The 20,044-nt window shown below is 32.3% G+C and overlaps 3 protein-coding genes across 3 annotated transcripts in view; 1 reads left to right on the plus strand and 2 right to left on the minus strand.

Moving 5' to 3' along the window:
• Positions 1-766: 766 nt before the first annotated feature.
• atp6v1d (ATPase H+ transporting V1 subunit D) lies at positions 767-6,132 on the minus strand. Its single transcript, XM_042746149.1, has 9 exons — positions 5,909-6,132; positions 5,079-5,196; positions 4,885-4,964; positions 4,057-4,124; positions 3,916-3,960; positions 3,019-3,122; positions 2,864-2,930; positions 2,706-2,784; positions 767-1,363 (listed from the first exon to the last, which is right to left on the minus strand). Exons 1-9 carry the CDS (start codon positions 5,947-5,949, stop codon positions 1,219-1,221), a joined length of 747 nt encoding a protein of 248 aa, XP_042602083.1. The 5' UTR covers positions 5,950-6,132; the 3' UTR covers positions 767-1,218.
• A 423-nt stretch (positions 6,133-6,555) lies between these two features.
• eif2s1b (eukaryotic translation initiation factor 2, subunit 1 alpha b) lies at positions 6,556-13,257 on the plus strand. The gene is made up of 8 exons (XM_042746148.1): positions 6,556-6,708; positions 8,097-8,339; positions 8,687-8,766; positions 8,850-9,001; positions 10,406-10,512; positions 11,291-11,388; positions 11,461-11,604; positions 12,875-13,257. The coding sequence occupies exons 2-8, from the start codon at positions 8,099-8,101 to the stop codon at positions 12,998-13,000; spliced, it is 948 nt and encodes a 315-aa protein (XP_042602082.1). The 5' UTR covers positions 6,556-6,708; positions 8,097-8,098; the 3' UTR covers positions 13,001-13,257.
• Positions 13,258-14,396: 1,139 nt separating this feature from the next.
• rbm25b (RNA binding motif protein 25b) overlaps positions 14,397-20,044 on the minus strand; it is a 23,175-nt gene continuing 17,527 nt past the window's right edge. Inside the window, 5 exon segments of the mRNA XM_042747100.1 lie at positions 14,397-14,985; positions 15,067-15,114; positions 15,884-15,982; positions 17,221-17,513; positions 18,639-19,014. Coding sequence (XP_042603034.1) covers positions 14,893-14,985; positions 15,067-15,114; positions 15,884-15,982; positions 17,221-17,513; positions 18,639-19,014 — 909 coding nt within the window. The 3' untranslated portion in view covers positions 14,397-14,892.

Consider the following 20,044-nt stretch of genomic DNA (forward strand, 5'->3'; position numbering starts at 1 on the left):
CATGGAGGATATTTGAGAGCAGTTTCATAAAGCTTTAAGTCTATTTTCATGATCTTATAGTAAGGTGATGTATTACACATTAATGACCTTGTTAAATGTAAAACTTGTTGAACTTGAATGTGTAATTTGGCAATCACTAAATCAAAACTAATGTTAAAAAATGTTTTCATTAAAAAATTAAATGGTATAATATATGCAATGCTTGATATTTGGAGTGCAAAACCACTGAAGCATTTCTTCATTTCTAGCTTTAACATTTATTTTTGTGATGAAATGTTGTGAATATGTGAATTAGATTTAGTTTTAGTAAATTTTAATATAATATTGTTTGATATAATGCAGCATTTACTTTATATGGAAGCCCTTTCTGCCACTGGATAAATTTTTTTTTGAAAGGGTAATTTCTTTTTATCTCAATTCTTTTTTTCCTCATGATTGTGTTTTTGTTTCTGCCACATAAAAAAAAAAAAAAAAAATGATCCATTTTAATTACAGAATTCTGACTTTTTTCCTCGCAATAGCTGACTTCTCAAAATTTTGAGTTTATTTATCAGAATTCAAGAAAAATGTCAGAATTGTGATATTAAAAAGCTATTACTTTAATTTTTTATTCCTGTGGCAGAAACAAGCTTTCAAAACCTTCCGAAAGGTTTATAGTCAACATGCATTTGCAACCCTTTTTAAGTCTATAATGTGAAATACTGAAAGGCTAGGAAATCTCTGCACTTCAACAGTATACATCACAAACAAATAAATCAACAGCAAATGACCATTTTCAACATTTATTGAAATTAAATTCACAGGAAGTGAAATCTGAGTACACGTTTGCACTGGCATGTGCAAGAATCTGGGCTGAAGTTCGGTAAGGATTGTGTCAACACTGAACTGTTTCTGCAAAAACTCCAAGAGAAGTACGGTACATCACAGAATATTCTCAGTTATCACACACTAGCTCACGGAGAAGGTTAACATGCATGCAATAAGACTGGAGTGTGGAATGATCATTTTAATTCATTTGAACTATTTTATAGATTTTCTGTTGAAACATTAAAAATCCTTGCAGTGTTTGGATTCAGACGATCGACCTACACATTTTTACAGCGTCTGTGATATATATTCTATTCATCCTAAACAAATAACATGACACGGCACCATCACACACACAAAACAAGATGTAAAGCTCGGCCTTACAAGCACAAAGAATAAATATGACGTGGTTCATTCAAACAGCAGGTCCTGGTCGGCCTCTTCGTTCAGCATGTTCATGGGCTCTGCGATCGGCCCCAGTGCCGCCAAACGCTTCGCGATCTCCTTCTCCGTCCTCTCACGGAGCTGCTTCTTCTTCTCCTGGATCTTCTTGAGCCTGCGATGGGAAAACGGGAGGATTCAGGGTTGGTGGATATTCTGAATATCTTATTTTGGACTGTATTAATATATATTCTATTCATTTATACATAGGTAATATAAATATTATATTAATATCTCATTTAAACTGGCAAAAAAACATTCTATGTCTATGTCCATGGGTGCTGCTTAAAAAGCCTTACGTTTTATTAAAGTGCCCCTATTATGGATTTTTGAAAATTACCTCTCATGCAGTGTGTAACGCAGCTCTAAGTGAATGAAAACATCCTGCAAAGTTTTAAATCTGAAAGTGCACAATGTATAAAGTTATTGTCTCTCAAAAGAAAGAGTCGACTCTGAATCATTGAAACGAGTCGTTTTTAAAACGAATCTCAAGTCGTTTCATGTTGACGTCAACGTGAAACATTAGCATATTGCCCCGCCCACTTGTTGATTGGTCTGAATGAAAATGCTAATTCATTCTTTGCCACTAGTTGACGCTTCTGAAGCGTAAAATAGCAGTTTCGAAAGTCTAAATTATCATTTTAAGAGGTCTTAAATTTGGGGATGGAAAAACAGGAATCACAATGCTGCCTAATGTGATAAACTTAAAATAAAAAACATTATTAATTGCACTTTCCAAGTGCGTTTCCAAGTCAAAACACAATCATTAACATTTATTAATAATGTTTCTATTGATATATGTTGCAGATAGTTGTTACAGCATACATTATTCTGAAAAAGCAGCTGGAAGTAGTAAGACAAAGACCTTTCAAAATAAGAGTCCTGGTGCATTTTGGGATTGTTTATCAAGGAAAGAATAAGAACATAACATGTTTAATATATAGATTTTACTGGTATCTGTACAATAATCTGGTTATTATAATTTTTTAAACAAATTATTATTATATCAGCAAATTCCAATAACAGTCTACCGCTAATAAGTATTGATTTTTTTGCTATAAAAAAAATTCATATATAGATCAGGGTTATTACAGTTAACTAAAACTAAACCGAAACCATAAAAATCATTCAGTTACTGGAAATAAAATAAACGCTTAATTAAACACAATAAAATTAAAAAAAAAACTAGTTGACAAGGCAATATTTCTTACTTTCATTTAGTTTAAATACTAAAATAACTGAAATCAATAAAAATACTTAATAGTATTTAATTACTTAAATACTATTAAAAATGTCAAAAACACACCAAACTTTGATTGCAATTAAAATGAAAACAAAATATAAACTAATTTTTAACTACAATAGTATCTTGATATTAAAATAACACTGATATAGCCAAAGCAATGAATGTTTGAAACAGAAGTATGCTACATCGTCGTCACATGATGCGGTCTCACCTGTAGAATTCCTCTCGCTCCCGTTCGTCCAGCTCAGTAATGATGTACGTGAGCGTGCGCTCGATCCTGGGAATGATCACTGTGAGGAGAAACACAAGAGCGTCATGTTATAGCGCCTGAAGGTTTGGTTCTCTTCAGAGGTGGCTGTGAGATCTCACCGTGCTCGATGGCGTTCACACGGCGGTTTGTGACCTTGATGGCCTCGTCCAGCGTCACAAAAGAGGTCTGCATGTGAATGAATCACATAAGACTTTGATTAAAAATGTTTTACATTTACATTTTCTTTTATGCATATGGATAGAAATATTGATACCTGCAGTGAGGCCAGCTCTACAAGAAGCTCGACTGCTTTGGCGTAGTTCCTCTTGAGCCGAGACAGCTGCTCTCCACCTCTGGCCAGACCAGTGAGCTCATAACCTGCAGGGAAGAAAAAATACATCTGCAATGATGATGTGTTCAAATCATTTTCAGTATTATGGTTTTTCACAGGTATTTGCTATTACACTTAGGGCATCAAAGATGTAGATGAGTTTGTTTCTTCATCAGATTTGTAGAAATGTAGCACTGCATCAGTGTCTCAGCAATGGATCCTCTGCAGTGAATGGGTGCCGTCAGAATGAGAGTCCAAACAGCTGATAAAAACATCACAATAATCCACAAGTAATCCACAGCACTCCAGTGCATCGGTTAATGTCTTGAGAAGCCTAAAGCTGTGTGTCTATGAGAAACAAATCCATCTTTAAGATGGTTTTCATGTCAAACCGTTGCTTCCAGCTAAAATACGAGTCTATAATCTACAATAACACTTCCTCCAGTGAAAAAGTGGTCTGGTCTGAATCAAGAGAGAGATCTGCACAGATCAAGCCAAAACAGCTCTAAACAATGACGTGAGAGACAACATGAGATGGAAGCATTATTATGGATTATGGACTCATATTTTAGCCAGAAGATAAAATGCATTAATAATGGCAAACACGCAGTTATTCACCTGAATAGATGTTAACTGATGGACTGGAGTGGTGTGCATTATTGTGATGTTTTTATCAGCTGTTTGGACTCTCATTCTGACGGCACCCATTCACTGCAGAGCATCCATTGCTGAGACACTGATGCAATGCTACATTTCTCTAAACCTGATGAAGAAATGGAGGCCTGAGGGTGAGTACATTTTCACTTTTGGCTGAACTACTGAAGAGAACAGGATTCTTACTGTCTCCTCCCTCCTGGTAGTGCTCAAACACCGGTAGAGTGACTCCTGAGAACAAACACAGGTGACACTCATGATGAGGTGAGCAATTACAGAAGAAATCTGCCAGTTTTGTTGTTACTATAAATGTTTAAGCTAGCGAACCTGCAACATTGTCCTTTTTTGCTCTGACCTTCACCTGGGCCTTGTTCACATTCTGAATGACTGTAGCACTGATGGGACAGAAATCAAACACATTCAGTGAGATCTGCTATCAGATTCTTCCTGTGGTGCATCACAACTATGAAAAACATTGCTTTAAAGGGATACTCCACCCCAAAATGAAAATTTTGTCATTAATCACTTACCCCCATGTCGTTCCAAACATCTGCCATCAGATGTGCAATCTGGGTTACATGAAGTGACGGGAACAATTTTTGTAAGCAAATTAAACAAAAATAATGACTTTATTCAATAAATCCTTTGTCAACAGTGTCCTCTGTGTCTCTCCATATCACCGTATGCTCTTCTGTATCATCCACGCCACAGGGATGCGCTGTTTTCTTTCAAATCAAGGCTAAATACACGTAGAAACAGCGCATCCTTGTGGCGTGGATGATACAGAAGAGCATACGGTGATATGGAGACACAGAGGAGACTGTTGACAAAGGAATTATTGAATAAAGTCGTTATTTTTGTTTTCTTCGCTTACAAAAAGTGTTCCTGTCACTTCATATAACCCAGATTACACGTCTGATGGCAGATGGTGTATTCTGACGATGACTTTCATACCTTTCCTGGACCTTGACACTGCTATTTATTTGGCATTCTATGGGACAGTCTCAAGCCTCCCGGTTTTTATCCAAAATATCTTAAATTATGTTCTGGTGAATAATTGTGGCGCGGATGACATGGAAGAGCATGGGGATAAGTGTTTAGTGATATGGTTTTCATTCTGGGGTGGAGTATCCCTTTAATGTGATTTTTAACTACCTGAAGTCACCAGCAGCAAATTTGGCCTCAGCTAATGAAAAGGCGGCTTCTCTCATCACCTCTCCCATCAGAGTCTTAGTCTGAAAGATTAAGTCACATCATTGTTAAAAATAAAAATAAAAAATAATGAAATAAAGTCAACATGTAAAATAAAGAAACATGTCTGAAATAAAAGCATAGGTATGATGTTATACCTCAATGATCTTTCGAAGAATTTGCCGAAATCGCATGGACAGAGCATCAGCTTTCTTCTTCAGCAAACTCCGGCCAGTCTGAGCTCCTTTCAGGCGAGCTTTCATAATGGTCTGAGCCCTGACGCAACACACAATAATACATAATATATTACATACAGCTATATATACAAGACATGAATATTAAGATAAATTTATGACTACTTAGTAATGCAGTTCTCATAAGGTTACATTTTTGGTCATATTTCCTAAATATGCATATTGTATTTCAGCATTTATTTTATTATTCTAATGTGATTATTTATTGCACATTATTATAGGTTATTATAGTATTTCTGGTCAGTAGACTGTTGGCTCACATGACTGTGAATAAGATCACTTCCTCTTCTGAGTCCACTTAAAATAACTGCAAGATTTAGTTTAATTTGATTTATATGAATTTAATATAGTCATCCATCATATCGAGTAATATATTTATTACTCTACAGACGAAATATATCTGCGTAATACTATATTGACAACATTGGCAAATATGATATGCGCGTGAAATACATAAAATCAGAAATTTATACAAATACACATCATATATTTAAAATGTGTAAATCAATTCAACTACATCTAAACACAATATATGCAAATATTTTATTAATTATTACTATTTTTGTAAAACAATGTACGTTTTGCGTAATCTATGACTCTTTATTTCTGTCATAAAACCTAGTGATTGTAACTGCTTTCTAAAACCATAAACTGCTAAAATATGTTTATATTAAATTTAAATGCTGTCACGCACGATTGAAAACAATGTATCCGTTATGAGTCGTAATACTCACATTCTAGAGGGAAAAATGTCGATCCGATCCTTTCCGGACATCTTTCTTCTTTATTGAAACACTGTATCAAACTACTGAGACGCTTTGCTGTTGAAATCGTCAAATAAATAGTCTAAATATAGTGTCAGTTTATTTAATATCACGATTTAATGACTATAATACCATCGCGATGACCCTAGCTGCAAGACGCAGTATTTGATCAGCTGATTGGAGGTCACGTGATTCCTCCTGGACGCAGCGATTGGTCGCGTCACTTCCTTGTGCGTGTTCTTACGTAGATGTATTCACGTTTCAAAATAACGCTCGAAAGTAATGACGGTAAAGCCGTTTGTTTTAGTTCCCTAAAAAGATTTTACTCTTTTATTTAATTTATTTTGCCTAATATTGCATGTAATTATTTTATTTTAATTTACTTTTTTAATTTAATTTAATTTCTTTTTTTTTTTTTTTTTTTTTACTTTTGTTTGAAGAAATTTTTGACGGTGTTTGGTCTGCTAACAGTGAGTATATCCGTGTGTTATCAAACGAAAAAAAAAACGGAACGACTGTAAGAAACAATCAGTATTTTTTAAATCTATTTTTTATCTAATCTGTTTTATAGTTGAGATCTCCTCTTAAAAGTATGCATACGTGACTTTTATTTTGAAGTGTGATTGACAGCTGCCGTGTCGTCTTCACTAGTCGCCGCTGGCTTCATTCTTTCTCGGGTCGCAGGATCAATGGGCAACTAACGCTCGCAGAAAACGACCGATTCTAGCGATTTAAAGGGTTTAAAGTGAGCCGATTGTGACACCTGTCAGGTGGGATCGAGTTACCTTTTCTTCCGTGATAGTTTGGCTCATGTTGAACTCGTATTTTGGATGATATGAGGGTTTTAATGGCTGCTGTTAAATGACATGTGCTGCATGCGCGCTTTTACTCGGCGCTGATGAACAGATCATAGAGAACGTGCACAGACAGATAGATAGATAGACAGACTGATAGATAGACAGACTGATAGATAGACAGATAGATAGATAGATAGATAGATAGATACATAGATAGACAGATAGATAGATAGACAGACAGACAGACTGATAGATAGATAGACAGATAGCTAGATAGATAGATAGATAGATGTACTTTTTGATATCTTCAGCGAAATTGATATGTAAACATTGTGTAATTTATGTGAACAGTGCAATATTCATCAGAAAATTACACATTATGCAATATACAAGATATACAAAAAATAAATATATAATTATAATAATACAAAACCCTTTAAAATAGACAGAAAACTGTAGACCTGGAGAAAAAAGTGGGGGGAAATAAATACAAAAATAAATAATAGACATAAGATTAAAAATGAATAATAAAATTACATTGACAAATAAAATTTGAGTTGAAAATAATAATCACTTTTTTAAAATACAAATAATACAACTGATTAAAATAAACAAATACAAATGTATAGCGTATAAATGATAAATTTAATAAATAGATTGAAATAAAATAATGCACAATATTGTACTATATTAAGCAGTGTTATTCTATTTAATTATTATTATTATTATAAATCAGTTTTTATTTTTATATTTATATATTAGTTATCATTTAGTATATTTGTTGTGTGTTTTGTTAGTTTTAATAGTTTGTTTTATATATATATATATATATATAATATGTTATTTTTTGTTATTTTGATAGTGAGTAGCAAAGATATTTTTTTGAATTATTAAAAAAAATAACTTAATACAAACTAAATATTTTCCAAGTCATATTTAGAATATAAATGTATTTTTGTACAGTATAAATTGGTTCTTTATACATGAAAATATAGAGTTTAGAATGGGGTCCCTCACATTAGAATGATCATACTTGGGTTTGTGTGGCATATAAAAGATTGAAAAGTATTTGACTGTGTATCTAACAGGACTAAAGGAAAAAAATCAGACGTCACATCTGAAAAAAATTAATGCAGTTAGTCTTTTTGATATGGTCGCATTGTGTATTTTCTAAAAAGTCACATACAAAAAAAAAAAAATCAAAAACCTCAAAAAAAAAAAAAAAAAATAATATATTTTTTTAAATCAATAAAAATAGTTTACATATATATATATATATATGCAAATCAAGACAAAAAAGAAATAAAAGCACCTAAAATAAAAGCGTAGGAGTGATGTTGTGCATTTCTTGTGTTGTGCAGAGATGCCGGGCCTCAGCTGTAGGTTTTATCAGCACCGCTTCCCCGAGGTGGAGGACGTGGTGATGGTGAACGTGCGCTCCATCGCTGAGATGGGTGCGTATGTCAGTCTGCTGGAGTACAACAACATTGAGGGCATGATCCTGCTGAGCGAACTGTCCCGCAGACGCATCCGCTCCATCAACAAACTCATCCGCATCGGACGCAACGAGTGCGTGGTGGTCATCAGAGTGGACAAAGAGAAGGGTGAGTGTGTCAGAGAGAGAGAGAGAGACAGAGACAGACAGAGAGAGAGAGACAGAGAGAGAGAGAGAGACAGACAGAGAGAGAGAGACAGAGAGAGAGAGACAGAGAGAGAGAGAGAGAAAAAGAGAGAGAAAGAAAGACAGAGAGAGAGATCCAGTCGGGGGCACAATCACACATTCACTTCTCCATTTGTCAGCAATATTTGCTCCCTGGAATTAATTAATTGTATCTGTGTTGTCTTTAAGTCAGATACTTAAATTAACCAATCACTTAAATCAGTCAGAACACTTTAAACTGTTACCAATAACAACAAACTGTCATTGAAAACTCCTGTTTTTCTTCTGTAGGATACATTGATTTGTCCAAGAGAAGAGTGTCTCCAGAAGAAGCCATCAAGTGTGAGGATAAATTCACCAAATCTAAAACGGTGAGTGTGCATTTTTTCGGTTTTGAGACTGTTAGTAAGAGGTGATGTTCTTGTGGTGTGATGTTGTGGTCGCTGTGCTGCAGGTGTACAGTATTTTACGGCATGTGGCTGAAGTGTTGGAGTACACTAAAGACGAACAGCTGGAGAGTCTGTTCCAGCGAACCGCTTGGGTGTTTGACGAGAAATACAAGAAACCCGGATACGGCGCCTACGACGTCTTCAAGCAGGCCGTGTCGTGAGTGTCCGGCATAGATGCACACGCCTCAACGCTCAGTGACAACTCACTTTTCTGAGATCAAAATAGGTCATCTATGAGATTTGCTTAGATTCATATAGTTATGTATAGTGTTTTACCCTTTACTTCAAAAACGATGTCTAAAAAGGGTAATGTTTGATGTATTTGAGCTCTGAGATGTGGGAACGGTGAAGAGAGAGAGAGCGAACATTTTGCATTTTAGCTCAGCATTGCTGTCTAATCAGCCAGTATTGTCTTTAATAGCCTGCATAGCACTGAAATATATTCAGTTTTGAATTTGTAATATGTTGCAAATAGATGTTAGTTTGTGTGTGTGTGTGTGTGTGTGTGTGCGTACAGGTTTATATATCCTGGTGGGGACTTAAACCTGAATACACACAGACTCATGGGGACTCGTGTCACGGTGGGGAACTAAATTGAGGTCATCATGGGTACAAAAGATTATAAATCATACAGAATTAGTTTCTTTTTTTTTTTTTGAGAAAGTAAAAATGCAGAAAGTTTCCTGTGAGGGGTAGGTTTAGGTGTAGGGCGATAGAAAATACAGTATAAAACCATTACGCCTATGGAGAGTCCCTACAAGGATAGCTGACCAGACGTGTGTGTGTGGGTGTGTGTGTGTGTGTGTGTGTGTGAGAGAGAGAGAGAGAGAGAGAGAGAGAGAAATGACAGTTTTGGACATATAAGGTAAAAAAAATATTTTTTAAAATACCTTAAAGTAACTACAAAGGAGCATGTAAAACAAATATCATTAAAGTGTCCCTATTATGGGTAATGAAAGGCTCATATTTTGGTTTTAGGAGTCCCTAGTAACAGGTTGTCATGCATGCAAGGCCAAAAAATGCTTTCATTGTCTTACTTGCTCAACGACTCCCAAACGATAGACTCAACGATTCATTTTTCCAAACCTTTCCTTTGTGTGACGCTAATCCTGTGATGCCTGATAAATCAGCGTTTGTGAGCGCAGCGCTGCTTTGTGTACAGCATTACCGTGGAAACCGATATTTTACGCTTCAAAGGCGGCATCTAGTGGCAAAGAATGAATTAACATTTTCATTCAGACCAACCAGAAAAGATCAACAAGTGGGCGGGCAATATGCTAATGTTTCATGTTGACGGGATTCGTTTTAAAAACGACTCGTTTCAATGATTCAGAGTCGACTCTTTCTTTTGAGAGATAATAACTTTATACACAGTGCACTTTCAGATTTAAAACTTTGCAGGATCTGTTACACACTGGATGAAAGGTAATTTTCAAAAATCCATAATAGGGGCACTTTAAAAGGAATTCTGTGTGGAGCATGCCCCTGAGTCTTTACCTGTTTGTATCTCTGGTTCAAGCACTGAACATGAAAATGTTATTTCCTCTGGTTTTATTTCCAGCGATCCGTCCATCCTGGACGGTTTGGATCTGACGGACGAGGAGAGGGACGTGCTCATCGACAACATCAACAGACGCCTCACCCCACAGGCCGTCAAAATCAGAGCGGGTACTCATCTTAAACATCTGCTGCACTTTTCACATGCAGAAAATTATTATTAAATATTTTAATTAGTTGAAAACTTTTTTAAATTATTATTTTGTGGAGTATTTTTTATTTATTTAATAATAATAATATTTATTATATTAGTACTTTTATGATTTATATAAAAGCTAATTAATAACAAATAATTAAATTTTATATTTTTTGTTAATCCACAACAAGTGTGTGTGTACTTCTCTTTTCAAATATTCTCTGGAATTTTTAAATGTTTTCAAATGCAAATTCAGTGAGTTTGAACAGTTCTTACATATACTGCTGCTCAAAATATCTAAAGTCAGTAAAAAAAAAAAAAAAGAATAATAAATTAAATTAATACTTTTTCAGCAAGGAATTGATCAAAAGAGACAGTAAAATGTTTATAACGTGAGAAAATATTTCTTTAATATTTTACAACTTTCTATTCATCAAAGAATCCTGAAAAAAAGCTGTTTTCAACATTGATAAAAAATTATTTTTTGAATACCAAAATTTTTAACTATTGTTTATATATAAAAATATATTTAGAAAAAAATATATTCTACGAAGCAGAGCTTTTCATTGTTCGCTTTTTTAAATGTATTTTAAGGATCAAAGATGAAAAAACAAATGAATAAATACACAATAAAAAGCAGATTGAAATAAATAAAAAATTAGTACAAACTTCAAAAAACGAAGAAATATTTTGTCCTCCCATACGTTATCTTCATGTGTGTTCAGTGTGATGTTTGTTTTGTGCCGTGGACAGACATTGAGGTGGCGTGTTATGGATATGAAGGCATTGATGCTGTGAAAGACGCGCTGAGGGCGGGGCTTAACTGCTCCACAGAGGCCATGCCAATCAAGGTGAGATCCACTTCCTCTGTATCCAGTTCTAGCAGCTTCTGAGATTAGAATCATGCGATGATTTCCTTTCAGATCAACCTGATAGCACCGCCGCGGTACGTCATGACCACCACCACACTGGAGCGCACCGAGGGTCTGTCAGTGCTCCACCAGGCCATGACCGCCATCAAGGAGCGCATCGAGGAGAAGCGGGGAGTCTTCAATGTCCAGATGGAGGTCAGACACTTTCCTAAATAGCATGGAATATACTTGATCCTTAAAGAACAAACACATGCGAACACGTGCTTGAGTTTAGACAAAAACAAAAGGAAACAAAAAATAGATTAAAATATACATGCACGTTTTATGAAAGTATTTGCTCTGATTGCATCCTCGTGCATGAATGTTATGTGAAGTTCTTTACAATATACAGTAGATCAGGGGGGTTTAAACTGGCATCTGGACCAAGTTTAAAGAAAACAGTGTAAAAAATAAATAAATGCATTAAATAATCATAAAATAGATGCACAAAAAAACTGCTTGAAATAAAAACGGGATTAAAATTAATCTTAAAAATTAATAGAAATTCATTGCAATAATTTCAGTTAGGGCTATAGAGAGTAGAAAAAATTAATGAAACAAAAAATATAATTTTATATATATATATTTATATTTTTTTTATTGGTTTAAGTTTATAAAATGGTAATAAAATATGACATGAACTTAAGAGTTAAACTGTCAGAATAAATTAATCTTGATAATATCAGATAACTTTGATAGAAAGGTATGTAATGAATTCTGTTGAATAGCTGTCAGCTGCTAAATTTAAGTAGACAAATAGATAATACTAATTCAGGTCAACCAGTTACCAAGCAATGCTTCATTTTGTTCAGTCTGTGGTGTAAAAAGGTGGCATTAGCAATTAAAAGCAAAACATGAACAAGTGTATGAATATTTTTGGTCCCATATTTTTATCAGTTTTACTTGTAGTCCACTGTATGATGAATTTCTGGGTATAATTATTTTATTTTAATATCATCACTCACATAAATTAATTATAGTGTCCTTCACCACACTATTAAAAAATTTATAAAAAATAATATCTGGTGTCACAATAATTTTTGGTTTGACTGTATATACATACAATTAATAATAAATGCATTTATTAAATTGGTGCATAAAATACATTTAAAAAAAATCAAATAAATTAAAATAACTGTAATAATAAACAAATTAAAAATTGATTGATTAAAATTTTAAAAATTGATTAAAATGAATAAATACATTGTACCAATTATAAATATAATTTTTTTAATGAATTTTTATAATATAATATTTTTTAATTCTTTCAGATAAATTAGCAATGCTATCTTAAACTTTTTTTGTTTTGTTTTTTTAAATTGGATAAAAAAGGCATAGTGCAGTACTATAGTGAGAAGAAAAAAACAAAACACAAATCCAATGCAGTATATTCGCACATTTAAAGTATTTGCTCACTTGTCTCCAGCCTAAAGTGGTGACGGACACAGACGAGACAGAGCTGCAGCGGCAGCTGGAGCGTCTGGAGCGAGAGAACGCAGAGGTGGACGGCGATGACGACGCGGAGGAGATGGAGGCCAAAACAGACGAGTAGATCAACAAGTGCTTCAGTGCAGAAACCGCTCAGATGGACTGATGCTGCAGCAGTCACTTTTACACAAACAATATAACGCTGATCCATGTTAACATTTATGCTGATCCAGCGATGCAGAGGCGTGATTTTCTGTGAAGTAAAACCTGCTTCTTGCTCTGCTTCAATCTCAGTAAAAGGCTGTTGGAAGTTTTATTTAGCATCTGTATTTACATACTGACATGCTGCAAAGCTACTGTTAAATAATATTTGAAAGTGCATATTGTGAGTGAAAATTTTGTTCAAAATATCTAATCGAAAACATACTTTACATTGTACTCAAGCGTTAAAAAATACAAAACGCCGAAAATAAAAACGATAAACCTTTTTAATGTTTTTAATATATTACAGTAAAATAATTTATATTGATTGATTTTAAAAATATTTTCAAATACAGCATTTACTAAAGTAATTATATTATTTTCATTAATTATTAAATGCCAAATGAATAAATTAAAATGTTTTGTCAGACTGACACAAGCAAGGTTTGGTTGAGGAGAGAAAAATATTTATGTGAATATAGAATGTAAATACTTTAATATTAATTGCTTGACATCCCAATTATTATAAAATTAAACAAAAAAAAAGATTAGTACATAATGTATATTAATGTTAATTTAAACTCATTTTACTTCAAAACATTTTAAGTACTGCAAACTTTTCCAGTGCTTTTCAGTGTTATAGTTTACTTAAACTAAGACCAAAAAAAAAAAACCTTTTTATTTCCTGGAATAAATATTAACAATACATAGAGATATATATATCTCCATCTATAGCTATATATACACACACTATTTCAGCTAGTTGCTAAGGCAACTTTTCTCATTTTCATTTAACTTGAACTCAAACTGAGATAAAATGTAATACAAACTAATAAAGGTATATTAAAAATAATATTACAAAAGGAAATATATATAAAAAAACCTGGCAAATATTGACCTGAATGACTTAAAGTACTATAAACGTTTCCAGTGCGTTTCAGAATTATTATAGTTTACTAAAACCATAATATTTTCTCATTTATGATGAACTTGAACATAAAACTGACAAACATTAAAAAAAAAATCTAAATGCTAAAACTTTAAAATCTAAATCAAAATGGGAAATATATAAAAAAAAAAAAACTATAATAGTGTCCCAATGATTTCAGGTCAAAATAAGTCATTTTCTTTGAAAACATAAAATACAAATCATTCCAAAATAAGTGCATTAATTAAGCACTTTACACCCTGAAAGTAACCCATGGAAAGCTAATATTCAATATTAATTTTACCGTTGCATTTGGTCTGTTGCAAATGAACGTATGGACTGACGCACATCTTCAGAACACATTAAAAAGCACACAAAATGATTTTACTAAAAAAAAAAAGAACCACTTTTATTCAAAACACATCCACTGATAAGTACAAAAACAAAGACGATCAATCGTTGTGATGTCAATCAGTTTAGCGAGAGCTTCTGAAGGGTGTCGGGGTTTTAGTTTTAGTGAAACAACTGGGGAAAACTCTTTGGTTCGGTTGGTGAGTGCGACCAAAAGAAGAGAAACGGTAAAATCACAACCCAGACGAGACTGGCAATCATTACAGTAACAATTCACAACGGCTTCCTCACCGAAGCAGCGCTAACCGGCCGAGACGAAGCTACGCTGAAGACAGATTCAACAGGAAGGCCCTGAGAAACCGAGCCTCTTCCTCTCGGCACTCGTCGTCTGGGACGTGAGAAATCAAACGGCTCAGTGTGTGTTAACTCCAAAGGTCAGAAATGATCGAGTTTCCCAAGTTGTTTTGAAACCTAGATGAGCTGTCCGGCCCAAACGGGAAGTAAAAAGCAAAAGTTCATCGGCGTTCGGTGCTTGTTCATTTCCCGAGGCCGATCTTCTTGGCTTCGGTTTCGTAAATCAATAACCGCCACATTTTAACTATGAAGACCTCGGCCTCTTCGTCCAGCACCTGAGGAGACGAAGATGAAGAGTTCAGATTGTGTAGATGTGGGAATACAACTTCAAACACGATGCAAAACACCACACTTACCATCGCAACGTCATCCAGGATGCCTTGAGGTGTGCTGTGGGCCATTACCTGAGAACAGACAGAGACTGGTACTGAGATTTACATCTATTTCAGGGTTTCATGAGCGAAAAGTGTTTCAAGGAACACCCTGAATTAAAAGTATTTTTTGTTATTAATAAAAAATGTGAATATTCAAATACAGTACTCAAAAAAACTAATAAATCAAATGGATATATTAAAATATTAAAAAATGTAAATTAAGTTACTTTATTACATTATTTGTTTAGGAAAAATAGAATAGTACTTGAATTGTTTCATTATTTTTTGTTAATTTTATTAATGAAAAATAAAACAACAAAATTTATTTAGATACTACTTTTTTAAATAATAAAAATGAATTTTAATACGATTTGAATGTCCATTTATTTATTAAAATAATTATAAAATCAATTTACTATGTTTAATGCAAAATTAAAATAATATTTTAAAAATAGTGAAATTATATATATATATTTGTAAATTTTTTTATTAATAAAAAGTTTTTTAAAAATCATTTAAAAAATAGTATTTGAATAGTTTCATTATTTTTGTTCATTTTATTAATAAAAATAAAATGACAAAATTTATTTAAATAAAAAAATTGCTTAAATTTACAAAATTGTATTTAAATACGATTTGAATGTCAATTTATTTGTCATTAAAATAATTTATAAAATTTACTATTATTGTTTAATAAATATATGTGTCAACTTCTTTTTTTATTAATAAAAAAGTTTTCCAAAAAATCATTTAAATCAGCGCTCAGGCTTTAATGAAGAAACCTGATAAAACGTCTTACCTTGGAGCAAACAAAGTCAACTAATGTGGCTTCCTCTTCACCAATGTACTCTACGATCTTCTTATTAATCCACGGTCGAATCCGCTTCTCCATTAGGCTCTGTGAATAATCAATAACATCAGTTATACATTAAACACAGCTCAAGAATTAAGAAGAAAAACCCACAAACATTTTTTTTTTTTTTTTTTACCTTTTTGAATTTTTACAAATTTAAATTGTTGCGCTCCACTTTGATTACCAAAAAATTAAAGGAATTGTTCAATTTTCATTGGATTATACACAGAAATTTAAACAAAAAAATGTTTTATGCCTTATGATTACCAGTTTTTGATAATAAAGTATTAAATTATAAATCCAGAAAAACTACAAGACAAAAGAATTTCTGAAAAATACAAGATTTCATAGAGCCCTATTATATATACAAAAAAGTAAACTATTAAGCTGTTAACGTTTTATAAATTCAATTAATTAGACATGGATTTTTGATAATAAAAAAAAAAAAAAAAAAAAAAAAAAAGCATTAAAATGCAATCCGGAAAACTTAAAACAGGAAACATGACATTTTGGAAAAATAAAACTGATTTTTTTTTTAGGGACCTAAAACTTCAAAATGTTTGAAACTTTTAAAACTTCTAAAACCTGTTAAACTTTTAATAAATTGAAATAAATTTTAATAAAATTGTGTTAAATTGTATAATTGTAATAACCTATTGAAGGGTTATTTCACCCAAAAATGAAAATTAGTGGACCAATTTAACTAACCCTTTAAGCTGTTAAAGGCTTATGAATTCAATTAAGTATACATGACTTTTAATTCCTAAAATTTGATTCAAATTGAAATCCAGAAAAATTACAAAAGGAAAAAAAGTGAAAACTGGGGGGGAAATAATTAAAACCAGATAAAAACGTTTGAGACAAACTTTGAAGTTAGCTTGAGAAAGCCAGACCAGAAAGTTTGAAAAGTTTAAAAAGAGCTTTAGAAGTTAAAAAACATTTTTTTTTAAAAATGTTTGACGTTTTCAGTTACGTTTTCAGAAATAGTTTGAAAGATTAAAGTCTGAATGTTTTGAAGGTAATACAGTCAACAGAAAAACAGATATGCTAGGATACCCGGGCAGTTGCTAAGGTCTTGTTATGAAGTAGCTAGGGTACCTGGGTTGGTTGGTAGGGTGTTGCTATGCTGTTGCTAGGGCACCCATGGTAAAGTTTACTAACATTTTATTTCATTATTAAAACAAAATAAAGCGGAATATGGGAAAATATAAAACAGAGGAAAAAAAATTAAATTTGGGATTAATAAAGCAGATTTGCCAGGGCCCTGGAGGCATGACTCTCACCGTGTCGACGACGGACCAGTCCAGAGGGTAGTTGAAGAGCTCAGGTTTGGCAGTGGGAATCTTCTCGATCAGACTCTTGATGTGTTTGCGTTTCTCTTCTGTATTGACTCCTTTTCCGCCGGCCGCCGCACTCATGTCTACTCCCTTCTCCTCATCCTCGTAGTCTAAAGGCACCAGCTTCCTCTTCCGAGGCGCCTCGTCCACCTCGTCGTCGTCAAAGCGGTTGAAGACGCTCTCCACCACCAGCTTCTTCCGCTTGGCTACGCTGGGCTGTCCTGGACTACCGGCTGAACCTTGCCACAGGATAAAGACAAACGTTTCCTAGTGAAAACTGAGCCAAATATAACTGTGAACTAGTTTGATTTCTTATATGATATATTGTTATATAAATATTTATTTGTCATTACATAATGAAAATGCTAATGCTAATTCATTTAAATGCTAAACTTATATTCATCTATTTATTTTCATTAAAAAAATGATGTAAAAAAATGTATTTACATACAATAGTTGAATATTTATCCATTTATTTTTCATTAATAAAAAGAATTAGTTTAGATAGTATTTTTTGCATACATCTACGAATTTAGATTTCATTAAAAAAAAATCTTTTTAATTTTCAACAGAAAAAATACATTAAAATACTATATTTAAATATATTTATCAATTTATTTTTCATTTATAAAATAATGTATAAAAAATAATTGTATTTATAAAATTAAGTGTATAGATATAAAATTTTTAATTGATAATTTTTTTAATTTTCATTAGAAAAAATTATTTTTTAAAAATGTATACACCATATTTGAATAGATTTAGTTATTCTTAATGAACTAATTAAAAATAAAAAAAAATGTAAACATCCTTGAATATATTTGTGTTAAATTTTCATTAGAGAAATAAAAATAATTAAAATATGTAAACATCCTTTAATTTTTTTGTGTTAAATTTTCATTTGTGTATTTATATTAATTAAAATACTATACACACACACATATATATATATATATATTATATATATATATATATTATATATATATATACATATATACATATATACATACACACATATACACACACACACACACACACACACAATAATATTTATTATAATAAAAATTATTTAAAAAAAGGAACAAATAATTCCTTTTGGATATATCAATAACTTTAATTTTCATTAGAAAAATAAATAAAAATACTTCCACTAAAACACCATATTTAAACATTTTTCATTAATAAAGAAATAATTAAAAAGTAATTCATTTAAATATTATACTTGAATATATTTATCATTTTAATTTTGAATAGATTTCTAATTTATATTTTTCATTCGATTAAAATATATTTAAATACTTCAAGTGCAATTAAATGAATATGAATTTTAAAGTATATTTGCAAAACAGAAGAAAGAAACTCACCTAGTTTGAGGCTAAGGCCGATCTTGGGCCGGTTCTCCTCCTGGAGCGGGACCTCGGGCGGAGAGTTCTCGTGAGGGATGATGATGCCGCAGGGCGACTCTTCTCTGGGCGTGTTGGGCGTGGCGTTTCCGCTGGCTGAGGACACTGAGGGGGCGGCCACGATGGGCCGCATGGTGGGTTTGAGGCAGGGTTTCACCTCCTCTTCGTCCTCTAGCTCCTCCCCTTCCTCTACATCATCATCAGAGGGGACGTGGCACTTGCGCCGCTCTCTCTCCCGGCCTCGGTCGCGCTCTTCTCGAGAGGGCTTGTGCTCTCGCTCCTCCTCAGGCTCGGGCTTCACGGGCGGCTGCCGCAAACGCTCTGCCTCTTCCTCCATCTGACGAAAACAAAAGCAGAAGATGTGAAACAGAAGAGAGCAAAACACTGAGCACTTTGCTTCCAGGAGTACTGAGGTTTAAAGCCACGAAATACCACTCAGCACTGAGATTAATCACAATAAACACTTTAATTTGAAACAAGTATTTGAAAAGCAGAAGACAAAAAAAAAAAAAAAAAAAAAAAGGCCTGCGACACACTGCTAATGAGATGATAAAAGAAAAAATGCATAATATTAAAAAAACTGGCTCAGTTATTATGAATAAAATATATATATAATGTTAATGAAATAATATAATTATTTAAATAATAAAATTTACATATTAGATTAACCAATTTATTTAATTAAAATAATTAAGATTCATTTAGATACTACACTTAGATTTAAAAAAATATCATTAGTAACAAATTAATAATAATTAAATTAAATCATTAAATTAAAAGTAAATCAAATATTACTCAAATACTATATATGAATTTTTTTATAATTTATAAAGCAATTAATAAAACTGAAACATGAAATGATTTCATTTCAACACTTTACTTGAACATTTAATTTTTCATTAATAACAAATGATTAATAAAATAATTTAATGGAAATAATGTAACTCATTTAAATACAACACTTGAATATTTAAATTATTACTCAATAAGACAACATTTTTAAAATAATGAAAAAAATCTAATTTAATAAAATAATTAAAATAAAATAATATAATTCATTTAAATACTACACTTGAATATATTTATCAATTTATTATTCAATAATACAAAATTTAAAATAGTGAAAAAGTATTTAAATATCTGAATATATTAATCAATCAATTAACGAAAAAGTATTAATGAAATTGAAAAAATAAAATAATTCATTTAAATATTGCATTTGAATGTATTTTTTATTAATTAAAAAATAAGACAATTGAAATAATGAAAATAATTCATTTAAATACTACGTTTGAAAATATGCATCAATGTACATTTTCAATTTGATTGATATGAATATGAATGTCTGAAGTATGTCAGTGAACCCG

This window comes from Cyprinus carpio, chromosome B20 (assembly GCF_018340385.1).
Source record: "Cyprinus carpio isolate SPL01 chromosome B20, ASM1834038v1, whole genome shotgun sequence".
Taxonomy (NCBI): Eukaryota; Metazoa; Chordata; class Actinopteri; order Cypriniformes; family Cyprinidae; genus Cyprinus; species Cyprinus carpio.